This window comes from Patagioenas fasciata, chromosome 8, assembly GCF_037038585.1.
Source record: "Patagioenas fasciata isolate bPatFas1 chromosome 8, bPatFas1.hap1, whole genome shotgun sequence".
NCBI classification, from domain to species: domain Eukaryota; kingdom Metazoa; phylum Chordata; class Aves; order Columbiformes; family Columbidae; genus Patagioenas; species Patagioenas fasciata.
In genome coordinates, this window is record NC_092527.1 from 37,292,776 (window position 1) to 37,308,455 (window position 15,680).

Sequence of the window (15,680 nt, forward strand, 5' to 3'; positions counted from 1 at the left end):
TCAACATGTAGCCATTCAAGAATGATCTCACAAACTCATTCCCCACTAGAGCCTACCACTGCTGAGTAGGATGGGGCTCTGGCAGGGCTAAATTCTTATTGTTAAAGGAAATAAGTTTACACAATTTCAGTATTAAAGTTTAATATCAAACAATTTGCTCATTGTTACCAATTTTCAGTTACAAAACAGGATCCAAAAAAATGTCATAAAATATGCTGAAGTGGCTGTTTGGTGTTAAGTGTGTTCTGACTGCGTGGGTAAATATCCATAATTTTTTGGTATAAATTATCTACAAAAACTGGTATAAACAATATTCCGATCTTAGCCTGGGTTCCATCGAGGATTAGACAAATTTTCATAGCGACATCCACAAAGTATTAAAGTTCATTCCCGTTAACGCATTTTTGCTGCTGAAGTCTGGCTTTACGTAACGCCTCCAGTTGTTTGGCTCTCAGCCACCGCTCTCGCGACAGCGTCGTCTGCCCTGCGCTCAGAGACAGGAACCTGGGGGGGCAGAAACAGTGATTCAATGAATCAGAGCTCGTTCACGTCTCAGGGTTGATAAGCTAATACAGCACAGAACCTGTTTTCTTTTGGTCTCCTATGAACTAGGAAGTAGGGAAAGAAATGGGGGAGGAAATACTTTGCTGAATGGAGAATCTGTGCCGAGAGGAACAAGGGAGGAGCAGATTCCATGGTTTAAGTGCAGTCAAACTGCGCTGACTTCATTTGTTACCAGCTCAGGAGAAAGTCTCCAGCAGGACAAACCCACCTCGCCACCAGCAGAGTTCTGTGCAGATCATCGGCCGTTATGCTCTCGGGGTCGTTCTTGCGCATTTCTACAAAGTCTTCTTCTACCGCCTACAAACAACACCGTGCGATTATGTGGCAAGAAAGAATCTTTGCTTCTCTGAGCTTTTAAGGAGCTAAACACCATAACCACGCTTAGATTACAGGAGAAACGTTTCAACTCATTGCTATTGAGAAGCAAGCTCAAGTGAGAACAGGCTAGTTCTCATCTTTGAAAAGAATTCATTTTCAAAATGAGTTTTACAAAGCAGGGTATGTGTAAAGTATGTCCTAAAATCCTCAGGAGTACTAATCCTTAAAGGTACATTCAGGACAAGAAAACACTTCTGTTTGGTTTTTAGAAAGCTTCAATGAGAATCATCGACAAGGAGAACAATGGGAAAGTACAATAACTTTCCATTCAGGTAGTTTCTATCTGAATATACAGTTAAAAACATATTAGCGATGTCTTCCATACCTTGGTCACTTCGTCAGATATACTGTAGTCCAGCAGCCTCAATAAACTCAGGTAAATTCGGAATTTGTTCAGCACTGACGGTAGCACCGCTTTCAGGAGGCTGTTCATGTACTCCTCCATGTTTGGCGGAACGATCTGTGCCTGTAAGTGGACTTGGCAATCTGACTGAAAAATAAAATTACATATCATCTCTTTCCGCATTCTGTTGTGGGTTTTTTTTTGTTCCAAGACTAATTTAATCTCTAAAGCAACAGAAGTCACTATTTGCCAGAACTAAGGTAAGACAATTCATTCTTTAAATATTTAACTGTTCCCTTTTTGAAAACCAGCGTGAAGTCCTTATTCCAGCAGGCACCGGCTGCACTGAGACACAAGAGAGCAAACGCTCAGCTCCCAAAGCTGGAACGCAAGCGATGGGATATTTGTACGTCTTGGCAGCGCTGTTTCTCTAGGGTCGATGCCAGATCTGTTGCTCTGCACTCATGTGCCCATCACCTCAGAACCTCCTGTACTAGAATAAAGCGTCGTGATCTCCGTTAATAACTGCGGTCGCTGCCTCGCTCTCGCAATACTGCTCAGCCAAGAGGAGAGAAGGTCAATGCCCTGGTTCTCCTCAAACAGGTTCTTGGCCTGGCTGCAGCCACGAGTGAGAACTGACGCCAGTAACGCACCCGAGACGGCTCTCCCGCCTCCGCTTGGCTCTGGAATGGCATGACCTAAGGAAGCGGGTACCAGCTGTAATTATTCCCCAAATTCAGGAAGACCCGCCTTACCGGTAGGAGTGATCGGCCCTCTGAAGTGATAAGAACGTTAATATTGCATGGGAATTCCATCTGGTGGTAATTGAAGTCATAATCCACCTTCTGCCAAGTGATCAGATTACCCAGCGCGGTCACATTGTGTACACCTAGAAAAGCAAGAACAAATTCTCTGACAACTGCACCTAAACAAATGTCAGACCTGATTTGTTTTTTCCCCCCAATCTGTTTTTCATGAGCATCTCAGAGAAAAATTCTTGCAAGCATCTTGTTTCTTGTCGTGTCTGTGGAGTTTTCCATATACAGACAAATGTTTCTTAAGATCACAATGAAGAATTCTTGAAGGATTTCAAGCCAAAATTTTATCTGGCCTAGTGTATATGTTAATAGCTAATGTTTTCATCAATCAGTCATACAACGCCAGAAAACTATTTACAGATTAAAAATTATCTCTCAGAAGAGGACAAAATACTACAAATAATCTGACAAAGTGTAATTTAACAAATTAAGGAAGGAAAAAAAAGAGCCTGGCTGGGTAAAGAACACATTAGACAGAACAGCTGAAAAACATACTCCTCATTTCGACTGAATACAAGCATTTCTAAGCAAAATACCAGAAACTTCCAAAAAGTAAAACGGAGAAAAAAAACCCCAAGAGGTGGAGCTGTAAGCTGCCAGAGCCGGCTGCAGAGCAGCAGGAAGTTTGCTCAAGCGATGAAATCGGATACAGAAACCACAAACAGCTTTGTAATAGAAAATCAGCACCGGGACACAATTAGCATCGCTGTATTAAAATATATCAACTTTTAACCTTCCAAATGTACCTGTTGTGTCGAGCTGTCCTTGCTCAAGCTGAGTCTCGTCCACAACAAGGGAGGTGTTGCTGGCGAGCTGCAACAATCCGCTGACCAAGCGATTGGCGGCGTAGTCTTTGTGTGGGATAAATCGAGAATGGTTCATGTTCTCAATCGTCATTTGTAGGCGATAGGACTGCAACGAGAAAATAAAAACTGAGCAGCACGTTTCCTCTCCTGCAGCTTCCCTAGTAAATGCTGCTTCCTTTAGCAAGGGCTGCAACTGCAAACCTCGGTTAGAAGTAAAACAAAACTTGTTACCACAATACAGAATGCACTTTATCCCCAATATCCCAATGCTAAATACTTAAAAAAAAAATGAAAGGAAAATAATGCTGTTAAGAACTCATATCACCTGTATTGCACATCTAGGGTGCACAAAAAAGAACAAATTATTTATTGCAGCAGTACAATTGTTATGACCCCAACTGAATTACTATGAATTATCCACTATGAATTATCCACAAACTTGGAGATAAACAGTAACAACACAATAATTAACTGACCTAAATGTCTAAGCATATCACGCCAGAAAGGCAAAATAAAGTATGCAGCATCTGTCTGTCAGTTCAGTACCTATGAGGATAGGATTTTATTCCATATTCATCCTTGGTAAATAGAGACTTCAACTGACAGGCGAGCCATATCTCCATTTTTATTTCCCTCTACATGGATGACAGGAGCCTACATTTAAGAACCCTGCCTTTAACTAAAATGTTATTTGGTTGTAACAATGAGTCCAACAGAAATATTAAAGCGCTCTAAAGCTGTTATTCTTACCGCTGGAACAAGCTGCTGGATGATGCGGTATACGTGCTCTGTGAAAACGCTGTTTCTCGGACACCCGCTCAAGTTGACTGTGAATTTTCCCAGAGGAAGCACATCTCGTCTGGCGTAACTGAAGCGGAAATGACACAGGTTAGGCAAGCACCTGATGAACACGGTGAACACAGGTATCAATCAGCGTGAATGCTGTGCTGTAACTCTGATAGCCAGCAGGATTTCAGGACTAATACATATAGCAATCACAGTAACATTTCCTTCCTTCTCCAGCATCCAAGGAGCTGTGTTAGGCTGGAGGCTGCTGAGGAAGGCTCTGCAGCATTGCACAAAAGCAGCACATCGAGAGTGCTTGAGATTCTACAAATCTGCCTTCTACATGTTCTGCTCTGTTGTTACTCAATAAACATACTTCTTCATCCTCTTCCTTTCTCTTTGCCCAATCTCAATTTCCCTGCTTATCACACTTCATCATTTCCTTTACCTGCCCTCAGCTTTCCTCTCCCTCTTCTCACTGTATATCTTCTCCCCATTCTTGACAAATTTCAACTTTTTTGTGATATCAGCTAAGAGAGAAAACACATTCTAGTCTAAGTGTCAGAGCATTCACAGACCAACTCGAAAGAACGAAGTGTGCACAGAATAATCATAAAAAAACCCCCACACTAAGCATTACTCATACTGATACTGAAGTACTTCTCATGCTGATAGCGAAGTACACAGGGACAAGGGTTCAGGGCAGGCTAAACATAAACCCACCATAAATCAGATCAGCTCACAATTAAGCTGTCATGGCGTTCCGGTGGGATCTATGTCACCTGTCTTGCTGAGACTGAGAAATCTCTCTCAGCTTTTTACACACCAGTTGCGGTAGGAGAAAGGTAAGATGCGGAGTCCAGTTACAGCTCTGTAAATACTTCTGTTAAATGTGTCCTTTCACTTTGTAGTAGAATGCAGTTTTTCAAAACCATAGAAGATATGACTTAAAAAATTACTTTTTTCCTTTTTTTTTAGAAACTTGGATCAATTTTCATTTTGAAGAAAGATTATTATTAAAATATTAAATTAAATATGAGCGTGACAACTATATTTAACGATCTATTCAAAACACACTGTCTGAAGTTTCACACTTGAAATTTTAATGAGCCAAAGGACGCTGCTCCTCCGTCCAGTGACAGTTTAAAGCAGCATAAGAGATCATTAAGCAAATCTGCTTCCATCAGCCACGCAGACAGATCACAACACGTGCACGTTCAGCTACAGCATCAGCTCAGGTGGTAACTTCCTATCACCATGCTAAATGGGGTTCACTTGAGCTTACCATTAAACATACGTCTGCATTTAACTTAACAAATTCCCAGAATGTACCTTTCAGTGTCTTTTAATACTTAAACAATAATTACTGCAGTTAGTAAATGTCATCTCTCAGAAGCCGGCTGCATGTTCTATTCAATAAAATAAGCCAGAAATAAAACGATGTTTTCATATCTCTGTTTAAAAGTGTATCTTAAGAGATTATGCCCAACATTCAAGGAACACTGAAAGGACACACTACCAGAAAAATGGCCTTTTAACAAAAGCTACTGTTATTTCAGACAATCAAATCCATTTACTATGTCTATTATGACAGGACAACTCTAGCTGGACAAGGTACTAATGGAGTAAGTACTACTGAAGCTATTTCTGCCATTTCTTTGCAGAGTGGTGAAGAAGCCCATAAAAGGAGATTTATTTAAAAAAGATATATATATATAAATTCTCTGCAAGCATCTAAATACTTACACTGTAGAGATGAGATGCAGTATCAGGTACTCAGCAGCCAAACTGTCTCCCAAGAGCGCGTGGGTGAGGAACCCAAGCAACTCTGCTCTCACTGGTGACAGCTCAGACATGAAATTAGAAACAACTGATGAAAGAGCAAAAAACAACAAATGTCAGGAAATGTGCTGCTCCTCACCCTCTTCCCTCCATAGAAACCTTATTTTTCATTACGGTTTGACGAACAAACATGGTTACTCCAAAGTAGTCTAATAAAAATAAACATTCATTGGTTTTCCAACTGAGAAATTACTGGCTTTGGGTAAACTTGAATCACTCATCATTTCCTTAGAAATGCTTGTTTTTGTTTTTCATTAGATATTTGTAATGCATTTCCAGAAAATTTTCAAATTTTGAAAAATCGATGGCCTATCCATACTATATTAAAGGCAGAAAAAACCCCAACCCATACATGTAGCACAGGTCAGGACAACAAATACAAGGCACGCAAGGAAGACAATTATAAGTATCATTTAGAGGTTTGCACGCAGAAATTCAATGACAAAAAAAATAACAGCCAAACAAGCCACAAGGAATAACACAGTTGCCTAAAACCAGAATTGCTTTATCTTCTTCACAGCATTATCATTCTTTATGCTGTCATTACATTTCTTATTTTCATTGTCATAGTAAAGTGCAAATCTAATTTTCCAGCAATTCACTACCCCATTTGAGAACAAATAAGCTCTTACGGTTGAACAACTTGGTAAAATCCTTGGGCGTGTAGCATCTGAAACCAAGTTTCATATAAATCACATTTATTTTAGAAAAATAAACACATAAGCATCACATAAACACAAATGCTCGTGTCTTGCCCAGTTCTGCAGTACTGAATGGCTCCTCCATTTAACAAGATTTAAATTCAAACTCTGCCATCAATGCGTTTGTCTCTGAGCAAAGAAGTATTTGTTCACATGTACCAGGAAACTGCACATTTATTATTCATGTTCACAGAGCGAGGTGAAGTTTGGATACTCACAGGTTTTACTCTCCTCTTCATTAAGGCAGGCAGGCAGTAACGGGTTAATGTGTTGTAATTTCTGCGCCAAGATCACGTGGATTCTGGGGACTAAGGAGGCGGGAGGACTGTGCACCCTCTGCTCCTCCGTGGTGTCCATGGACTCCACGGGTTCGAGGGTTGAGCTGTCCCTGGGGGAGGACACAGCACAACCCGGCTTAGAAAAGTTCCACACAAATTTCTCTACATCTGAGTAACGGCTGCTGGAACCAGGCCAAGAGCAGAGCGGGTCAGAGCCCCTACTCAAACCACCTTCTTCACGAAATGCCAAAGCACGCTTGACCAAAAATATTTGGATTCTGTTATTTTCAGAAAATAATCAAACCTTACTTTGCTGAAAAAACAACCAACCAACTGAATAACCCACAAAACAAAACCCCCAAACCTAAAACCAAACACCCCAAACCAAACTGTATTTATTATTTGCTGCACCATTGAATAGCATGTAGCTTCAAATAAAATGTTACATGCTGTCCTGTCCGGCATGTACTTAATAAAGTTTAAACAGTAACTTTTAAGAAAATAGGGTCATGATTTATTACATTTGTGTATGCACATGTGGGATTTTCATATCCCATCTGTTTCCGAAGCCTGACAAGATCTTTTAGACAGTCACATAAGAGCTATAGCACTGGCTGAGTAAAAAAAAAAACCCAAGTAAATAAATCCTAATATACCTCAGCTCAAACTTGAAGGTATTAACTCTTAAGTTAAGGGTTGAGACATATAAGCTTTGCTTTCCCTGAGGATGCCTTACAAAATTCCTTCCAGGTGGTTTTCATTTGCTATGTAGAAACTACATCCCTAAAGCGACTCTATCAGCTGACAGTAAAGTTCAGTACAAATTTAATCAACTTGTACCGGTTTTAAAAGCTGAAAGGCTTTACAACTTCCAAGCCCCTTCAGCAGTCCACCTACAGACTATCCACTCTTCCCATTACAATAAGCTTCTTTTCTTTACATTCAAAATGTTGCTACATGCCACTGTTTTGCCTATTTGTGACAGAATGACATGCAGAATAAACAAACAAACAACAAACCAACAACCAGCCCATGACAGACCAACTGAGCTGTCAGTCTGGGATGGGGTGTCAGACAGATGACAACCCAAGGCAGCTGACCAGGCTGAGGTAACTCTGGAGAAGCTGGCACTCTAAAGGATTCACACTCCACTCTCCATATTGTACCGACCAAAAAGGTAAAGAAAATCACCAACAGAAATAATCTAAAGTGCAATGGTTCAAGACAGCAATAGTATAAAGCATACGTTAGATGCTCAGCAGCTTTATTTTAAAATTTGACTTCTTGCACCCTTCTCGATTAGTTTGTATTTTCTCAAGCAAGTAACCACAGAACAGGAGGTGAAATTTGAAGTTTCTATCAGCAGTATTTGATGATACACCTTAATTAACGAAAAATATCAACTCAATTTATATTCATTTTGGTCATTTTCACACCCCATCCAGACATGGAATATTCTGCAGACTTGTTTATGGTAACAACTTCCATGGGCTCACAAATTATTTCAAAAGGACATTTTATAATTTTAAAGCTCACCTGAAAACTTTGTTCACTATTTGCCCATTCACTGGAAGTTTCATAGGCATTAAAGGGTACAGAACATTTAGCTACAGAAGCACTGTCTGCTTTATAGACTGTACAACAACCTAGATAAAGATGCATCATGTACCCAAGGGTAAGGACACACCAGAGTACAACGCACTAGATGGTGGATCTAACGATTTCCACGTCAAGCTTTTTTTTAAGTAACAAAATTCACCTCTTAAGCATAACTCTTCTGTATTTATACATTTCCCTGTTTGTTTTAAGGGGACGCCCACAATATTTTGCTCATTGAAATAAAAACTTCCTTTGTTTCATGAAGCCTTACCTCTCATCGCTGTTCACTATGCTCAGCACCGGATCCACAGACAAAATACCATACACCTCCAGAACGTCATTGACTTTGAAGCTGTCCCAGCTCTCATAGACCTGCCACAAAGAGAAAACGAGAAAATTCAGACGCAGGACCGCACACCAAGAAAAATCATCTCAGGAGACTCACTTGCAGATTGAGAACAGTCTGTGTAAAGAGGTCCCTTCTTGCCCTCAGTGGCACTAAGCTTAAAAATGAGTCTCTGGGACTGCACGCTTTTTCCCATCTTTTGCTATGCAAATGTAAACAATTGCATTCTAATCTGACTTACCAGGATTTGCTAAATAAGGGAGCATTCAACATGGGAATGGCACAGAAATTTGGTGTTGGAAGTTTCAGAGTCAATATAGCATACTAATGAATCAAAGAGCATTTCAAATACAATACAAAAATGTCTAGTGTACTATTTTGCTTGTTCCATCACAACTTAAGAGGACAAATCCTAAAAGCAGGATATCAGGAGTCAGTATCAGCTACACCCCTGAACATGTATTATAGTAATGGACTTTTTCACTTTGCTAAGTGTAGCGAGAATGCAGAAGCTCTAATAAATGCTGTTGAAGGAGTCTGGCAATTCAGGTACAGCGCTAGTGACAAGACACAAAGTAACTACCTGTAGAAACATAATTCAGGACTTGAAAGACAGTTTCTGTGCCTATAAACTAATGACAGACTAACTAGGTACACTAAGTTGGGATTCTGTCTGCCTCACCCAGCCACGCTCACCAGCTCTCCATGTTTGTTACCTTTACAAGACACGCTGGTCCCTTCTCTCCTGGCAATGGAAAATTCAAGTCAAGTGGAGAGGAGCAGTTGGTGGAAATGAGATGGTGGCCCACAGACGCTTCTGTTTCTAATCTCTTTGGCTCCACATACCCATGGATGTCACCTCCACTGCCTGAAAAATAAGGGATTGATAGGCTCTTCAAACAGAAACACAAAAGTGAACAACTGTCTTCAGTGAGCAACATGGATTAAACTAACAAGACAACCGAGACAAACATATTTAATAAAGCAATATATTTGACAGAGGATACTCTTACTTGAAAGAGAAAAGGCTCAACAAATGCCTGTTTTATATCATCAAGCACAAGTGTGAGTACTGGTAAACATCTATGTGTCGTAGAAACCCAAACATGGCCAACAATCTGATTTTCAAAATGCAATGTTTGAACTGTGTGAATGAATTTTTTCTCAATTCTGTAGGACTGCAAGAGTAATATTTTTCTGCATCTTATGGTCAAAAAAATAGATGGTTCTTAAAAGTAACAGTATGCAGCAACATAACAGTTTATATAAAAAAATCTCCATAGATTTTCAGCAATAATAAAGCTATAAAAAATGTATTCAACTGATCAGCGTAGGTATAAAGACAAAATAGTCTAAACTATATAATAACCCATTTGCAAACTGGTAAGAATCCAGAAAGAAAAAACTGAATTCAGCTACTGAACCTGACAGACATACGACACCAAACAAAAGAAAGCAATAGCTTCTACAATTTCTTTTAACAGGACTCACAATTTTAAACTAACCACTTTCTCTTGTTCAAAAAGCACGCCAAAATCTCAAAAAAAACCACCCTATCCATGCAATTTTAAGTGGCATCTGCACAGAAGAGCACCAAGACAAATAGTTCACCAACAGATTACAACATGAGAACTGCACACTCTCTGAACACAGCTACTGTTTGAAATACCACCCTCTTAAAAGGTTTAATAGCTTTCTTCAGGATGTTTCAAGTGTCTGGTATTAATTTGCTTCCTTTATGAAACTGGATCAATAAGTCTCATGTTAGAAAAAAGGAAGGTATTTTTGTAGATATATGCTACTGTTCATAGTAAAGCAGCACCTAATTGAGGTGCAGTTTGGCTTAAATTCACACAATAACATCCACAGAGAGAGAGAGAGAGAGACAAGACATGGTGATTTTTTCCCCAGCTTACCATGAAATCTGCAATAGAGTGGGAAATTAAGCAAGAACAACTAAATTTCAGCCTGCTGCTATAAATGGTGTGTGTGCTGTTACATACAAAAGGCAATACTCCAGTCTTGCTGTACAAAATATTAACTTTTTAGGAATCAACTCTAAAAAGCGGTACCAAAAGTCACACAGTTTACACACAACACACACCACCACAGAATCTCCCACACTGGAGACTCCAAAGGTGCTAAATTAGTTATAAAGTCTGCAACAACACTACTGATTTAAACAATTGTAAATATTTCAATTGTTGAGAATGAAATTTTGGTACATTCTGGAAAGCTAGCGCAATAACTATTCCTCAATAATTACTGTTACCCAGATGTTGCTCTTTCTGTTTAGATGGATGCAGATCCATGTCCTCATCTTCCTCGTAGCTCCTCTTGTGGCGACTTGGTGTGTAGGATGTGGAAGGGCTAACTCGAGCTTGGCTTGCACTAATGTATCCGTAAAATTGAGGATTAAGGACAACTACTGATTCAGCTGAGAAAATTCAGGCAAAGCTTTTTTTTTTAAAAAACAAAATCCTATTATCCTATTTTGAGCAAGACACTAAAATAATGATTCAAATTCTTATCTAAACTTCATCTCTGAGTGCTATTCCACTCTCAATCTCTAAAACAGGGATTTTTTTACTCCCACAGAACATGCTTGTGGTCAGGTACAATTCAAAGTCTCAATAATTTTTTCCTCTTCCACATAAGAACAGATAATATATAAATACTTGCTATCTGACACACTTGCTATTATTATTACTTTAAAAATAAAACACACAGAAAATGTTCGCATCCTTGTAAGATACTAGCAATCCCACACTTGTAAATGAGTTTTCAAAATGCTAATACACTTTTCCTTTTCTTAGAATGATGGGCAAATATTGAAATAATGCTCAGTGTTTTCATAATCGTCTGGCTCACTTTAAATTCCCATTGCTGCAGTATTTTGCTGTAAGCTTCATTCAAAGACTAACTTATCAATCTTTATTTACAAGAATTGTGCTAGCCTGACTTTAAAATTGCAGTGGCATCCTGTGCTCACAAGTAGTAGTTTTCTCAGATCCTGAACTCAAATTATGAAATACCAAGTCATATTAGATTTACCATCAAATTTATCCCTTTTTACAAAATGCAACACACGTTAAGTTTTCTAGATGTCTCCCCCACTCCCTTGGATGAGAATATAAAACTCATAAAAGTGTTAAAAGCAGCATCCTGTATCCATTCCACTCAAACTATTCAACTTCCATCTACAGAAGAAACTAAAGATGATTTGTTTCTCCCCAAGACCTTTCCTGTACTCACTAAGAAAATGACATAGTGTGGTCAAACTATTATAAACTCAATATTTCAACTTTCCAGGAACGATTCTCTTCACATGCTCAGCTACAGGTGTTTTTACAGGTTCTTGTAGGAGACTCACTATGTGATGGTGTCCTAATTTAATCAGAAAACGGCAACAGAATGCCCATGGCTCAAATGAAGTTTTATTTTCAAATGTTTAGAAAATGAGAAAACTAAGAGAAATTTTCAAGACCCTCCCAATCAGACATGAAAATCTAGCTTATGTCCCTACTAAATCAAAAAGTAATGTTCCTGAATTCATTTCTATCCTCTTTGCTTATGTAGCACAACACCAGTTTTTCCTACCACCTCTCCTCACCTATATTGATTCACTCTAAAAAACTTAAAATAAACTTGATGTCCTTAAAGCTAATGAATTTGTTGGTAGTCACTGTATAACAGAGCACTAGCGCCGTCAAAAAAGATATTTCTTTCACCCATGCTGATTCACCAGGCACTGGAACGCAGTAGAAAGTCTGTCTCTCCGCAGTGACTGTTTGCGAGGAGTTCAAATCAATTTCTTGCTGAGGCTGGAATACCAACAGAAACTTTGTTTAAAATCTGATTCGAATTTATTTTCTTTTTTCCAACTAATCCCACAGATTCACTTAGGTAGAAGCTACAAACACACAAGACTACATATTCATGAAAGAATCTAAACAGGCTGTATGTATAATGCTTTGATTCCAATAGCACTGTGCTACGCAAAGTAAATTGTTTTCCATAGTAGAAAGTTTCAAGGTCAAGAGCGCTTACTGCCCCCGCAACAAATTTTAAATAGGACAAAAATGGTTTGAAGCCTCCTAAACTTAGAATGCCAATGGGCAGTTAAGAACACTCTGCTTTCCAAACCTGAGGTTAATTTTGTGGTTTAGGAGCAGTATCTCCAGGAATACACCAAGCAAGTTATAAACTTAGAAAGATACATTTTATAAGTGGATTTTCTATCTAATATGTCATCTCAAAATCCATATAACTTGTATAACTTACCCCACATTCTGCTACGTCTCTGTATTTACCAAAATGCAAAACCTGTCGAGAAGGAAAAGGCAATGCGATCATTCTGTTTCTGACAGCATCCTGAATAACACCAAGATCATTGCAGTCTAAAATCCTTCAGAGATACACTGCCAAAACTTTCATTATTTTAGTAATTTTTATTCCCCAACAGAAATAAGAAGTGATGTACTACTGATGCCATACGAACAGTTTTATTAGATAGTGCCCAGGCTCCATAGGTTTATTTAGAAACTAGATGAAATGCAAAGACCAGAATGGAGAAAATGCTAAACATTTACTAAAGTAATAGATCAGTATTTCACTTACACGTGTGTTTGTATTCGGGTCAACTGTTTCATACACTCCCATGTAAAACTCAGGATCAAACATATCTTGAACCATGCAGCGAAATTTCACTAAACTGTTGGGTTTTAGGTAATGTACAGGAACATCATTCAGTGATGGAACCTAGAAAAAAGAGCTTATTCTAAACAACTGGTATATAAATATTAAGAAATGCCCTGAAGCAAGCTAGAACAAGCACAAAAGCTCTCACCAACTTATTCTCTGCTCATTCGGTGTATCCTACCACTCACTTACTTGCCTCAAACCCTGTGGTGTTGTTGTTGATAGATTAATCCCCCTCAGGACAACTCATTGCCTCATCAGGTAACACACTTAATATCTTCTGAGCACACCTCCTGCCTTGATCCCAGCAGTAACAAAGCGCATATATCTCGACACTAGAAGTTTCTGCAATAGCTGTTACAGTTCACAGTTACAATTATCTGACACTTAACAGTTCCCAAATTCATCCAGTTCCAGAGCCACCAGTCCCGCTCGTTTCTCAATCCCAACACTAAAGAAATGCATTTCGGTCACTGAAACCATATGGAAACTCTACAGCAACATTTGAAACTAACCCCTAAAAAGGGAATTATTGCAGCTGCAGTATTAAACAGAATTTATTACTTATTTTATTCCTATTCAACAATTTTTACTATGTATTATGTACCAGTGGTACTATAGCAATTGCATGCACAATTTCTTATAAGAAAAGGCCATGGAAAACCTGTATGTTAACTTCCAAGTCCACACTGGGGGAATCTTTTTCACATCTGTTTACGTGACAATGGAAAAACAGAAGGAAAAAAAAAATCAACGCCTAGGCATGTGGTATAACATGAAATAACGAGACTCGCAGTAAGAACAGAGTTTTCTAATTTTGAAGATAACTGTTGGAAAACAAACACATCCAACATTAAAATGTTACAAAATAACATAAGTGGCTTTATACAAACAGCACTTTAACAAACAATATATATTCCCTTGTGTATATCTTGACTAATAAAATGCACTTCCAGTTCCCTCTAATGCTGTATATTTAGCACAATTTTGCCATCTACACTTTGACTTAAACTATCATTGAAAAAATAAATACAGGATACTCCCACTGACAGGAGAAAAAAAAACCCAACCAAACAATGATTTTCACTTTTTTTTTTTTTTAATCTTAAGTAGAACAAATTTGACATGAAAGTTTCTAATCCACTTAGCAGTGTTCCATGATTGCCAGTCTTTAGAAAACCATTGCCTTCTGATCTCAGGTGTGCACGCCGTATTTTTAAACCTAAAGCACAGCTGCCTTGCTAAACTGCTGAAACAAGGCACGATCCCGCCCAATGAAGCACATTTTTAGCAGAAATTATTTCTGCCTCAAACCTGAAAACCCAAGCAGTTATTTCTTCAACCCACACAAAGTTTGCAGCATCATGATAAAAGACGACGAGAGAAGGGGTTTAAAATCAGCAGCTGGGAAACTTGTGGCGTACAAGCACCTAGTGCAGACTTGCAGTAGCCAGGGCTGGCATTAACACTTTCAAAAATGACAGAATTTGTCAGCTCCTGCCATCTACTGGATTGCACTCAAATAGGCAGCATTCAGCAGTTATGGCCCAGGGCAAACCAGTAAACAGAAGTCAAGTGGATTGGCCTCTCCGCTTTCAGTCGGGATTTTAAACCTTTGCTTTACATGAAGATTAAAGCAAGTAAGATGTAAGTAAAGTATTACAAAGTCTAGGCCTAAAATTCCGAAGTGCACTTATCATGAAGAGAAGGGACTACTCAAAAACATGTAAGAGGCAGAAAGAACAAAACTTAAGAACGGCATATCCCTGAAATAATAAAACTGTCTTACCCAGTTAGTAGCATTATTTTCTTTTAATTTCTCCTTGAAGTAGTCAGTTACCTTCTTTTCCCAATCAGAGTTTGGAACATTTTGGGCTACAAACAAAACACATTTATGTGTGTATTAGCATCACGTAACAGACTTCTATTCGGCATTCTGGTAACATAGCAAACGATTTAAACAATTTACTGCTATTCTGGGCAAATGACTGTGTTTTAGATCACTTTAAGCCTCCCCCAACTGCAATGACTTCCCATCGATACCCGTCAAAGTAAATGGAGATGAGCACAAAGTGAGGAAAAGCCCTGAAACACAACAGATAGAAAGCGGAGAAGATGAGCTGTCGCTTTCTGCTTTATGTTCAATGTGGAAACGCTTGTTTAAAACACGCTTTTAGAGAAAATCAAGCCTAGCATTCAGTTTCAGCTGACGGCACTGGTAACATTACCACCGATCGGTAATCCGTGTAGCCCGCACACATTGCTCTTGAAACCCAAAATACGCTTGAGCTTAATTATTTTTCTCCTTCCCCTAACCAGCCTGCCAAGCCTGAGGCACCAGCACAGGACCGGAGCCGCCCGGGACGGCCGCGAAATCCCCTCAGCGGCCTGAGGGACGCGGCTCCCGCCGAGAAGGAGGAAGCGCCCGCCCGCCCGGGCCGTCGTTCTCCGCTCCCGGCCGCCTCCCGGCCCCGCCACCATCCCCGAAGAGAAGCGGTCGGGCGCCCTCCCGCTCGGC

The 15,680-nt window shown here is 39.3% G+C and overlaps 1 protein-coding gene across 1 annotated transcript; it reads right to left on the reverse strand.

The window, feature by feature from the left end:
* Window positions 1-124: 124 nt before the first annotated feature.
* MCMBP (minichromosome maintenance complex binding protein) lies at window positions 125-14,925 on the reverse strand. The gene is made up of 15 exons (XM_071812201.1): window positions 13,827-14,925; window positions 13,082-13,222; window positions 12,746-12,787; window positions 12,184-12,285; window positions 10,728-10,863; window positions 9,178-9,329; window positions 8,387-8,487; window positions 6,457-6,626; window positions 5,442-5,565; window positions 3,660-3,777; window positions 2,850-3,015; window positions 2,041-2,174; window positions 1,268-1,432; window positions 773-861; window positions 125-504 (listed from the first exon to the last, which is right to left on the reverse strand). Exons 2-15 carry the CDS (start codon window positions 13,154-13,156, stop codon window positions 378-380), a joined length of 1,701 nt encoding a protein of 566 aa, XP_071668302.1. The 5' UTR covers window positions 13,157-13,222; window positions 13,827-14,925; the 3' UTR covers window positions 125-377.
* Between the last annotated feature and the right edge of the window lie 755 nt (window positions 14,926-15,680).

Coding starts and splice junctions, on each gene's coding strand:
- MCMBP (XM_071812201.1), bottom strand. CDS start 13,156: ATGGTTCAAGATATGTTTGATCCTGAGTTTTACATGGGAGTGTATGAA. Junction 12,286..12,745: donor GAGACGTAGCAGAATGTGGG/GTAAGTTATACA, acceptor TTGGTATTCCAG/CCTCAGCAAGAAATTGATTT. Junction 1,433..2,040: donor AGGGCCGATCACTCCTACCG/GTAAGGCGGGTC, acceptor TTTATTTTTCAG/TCAGATTGCCAAGTCCACTT.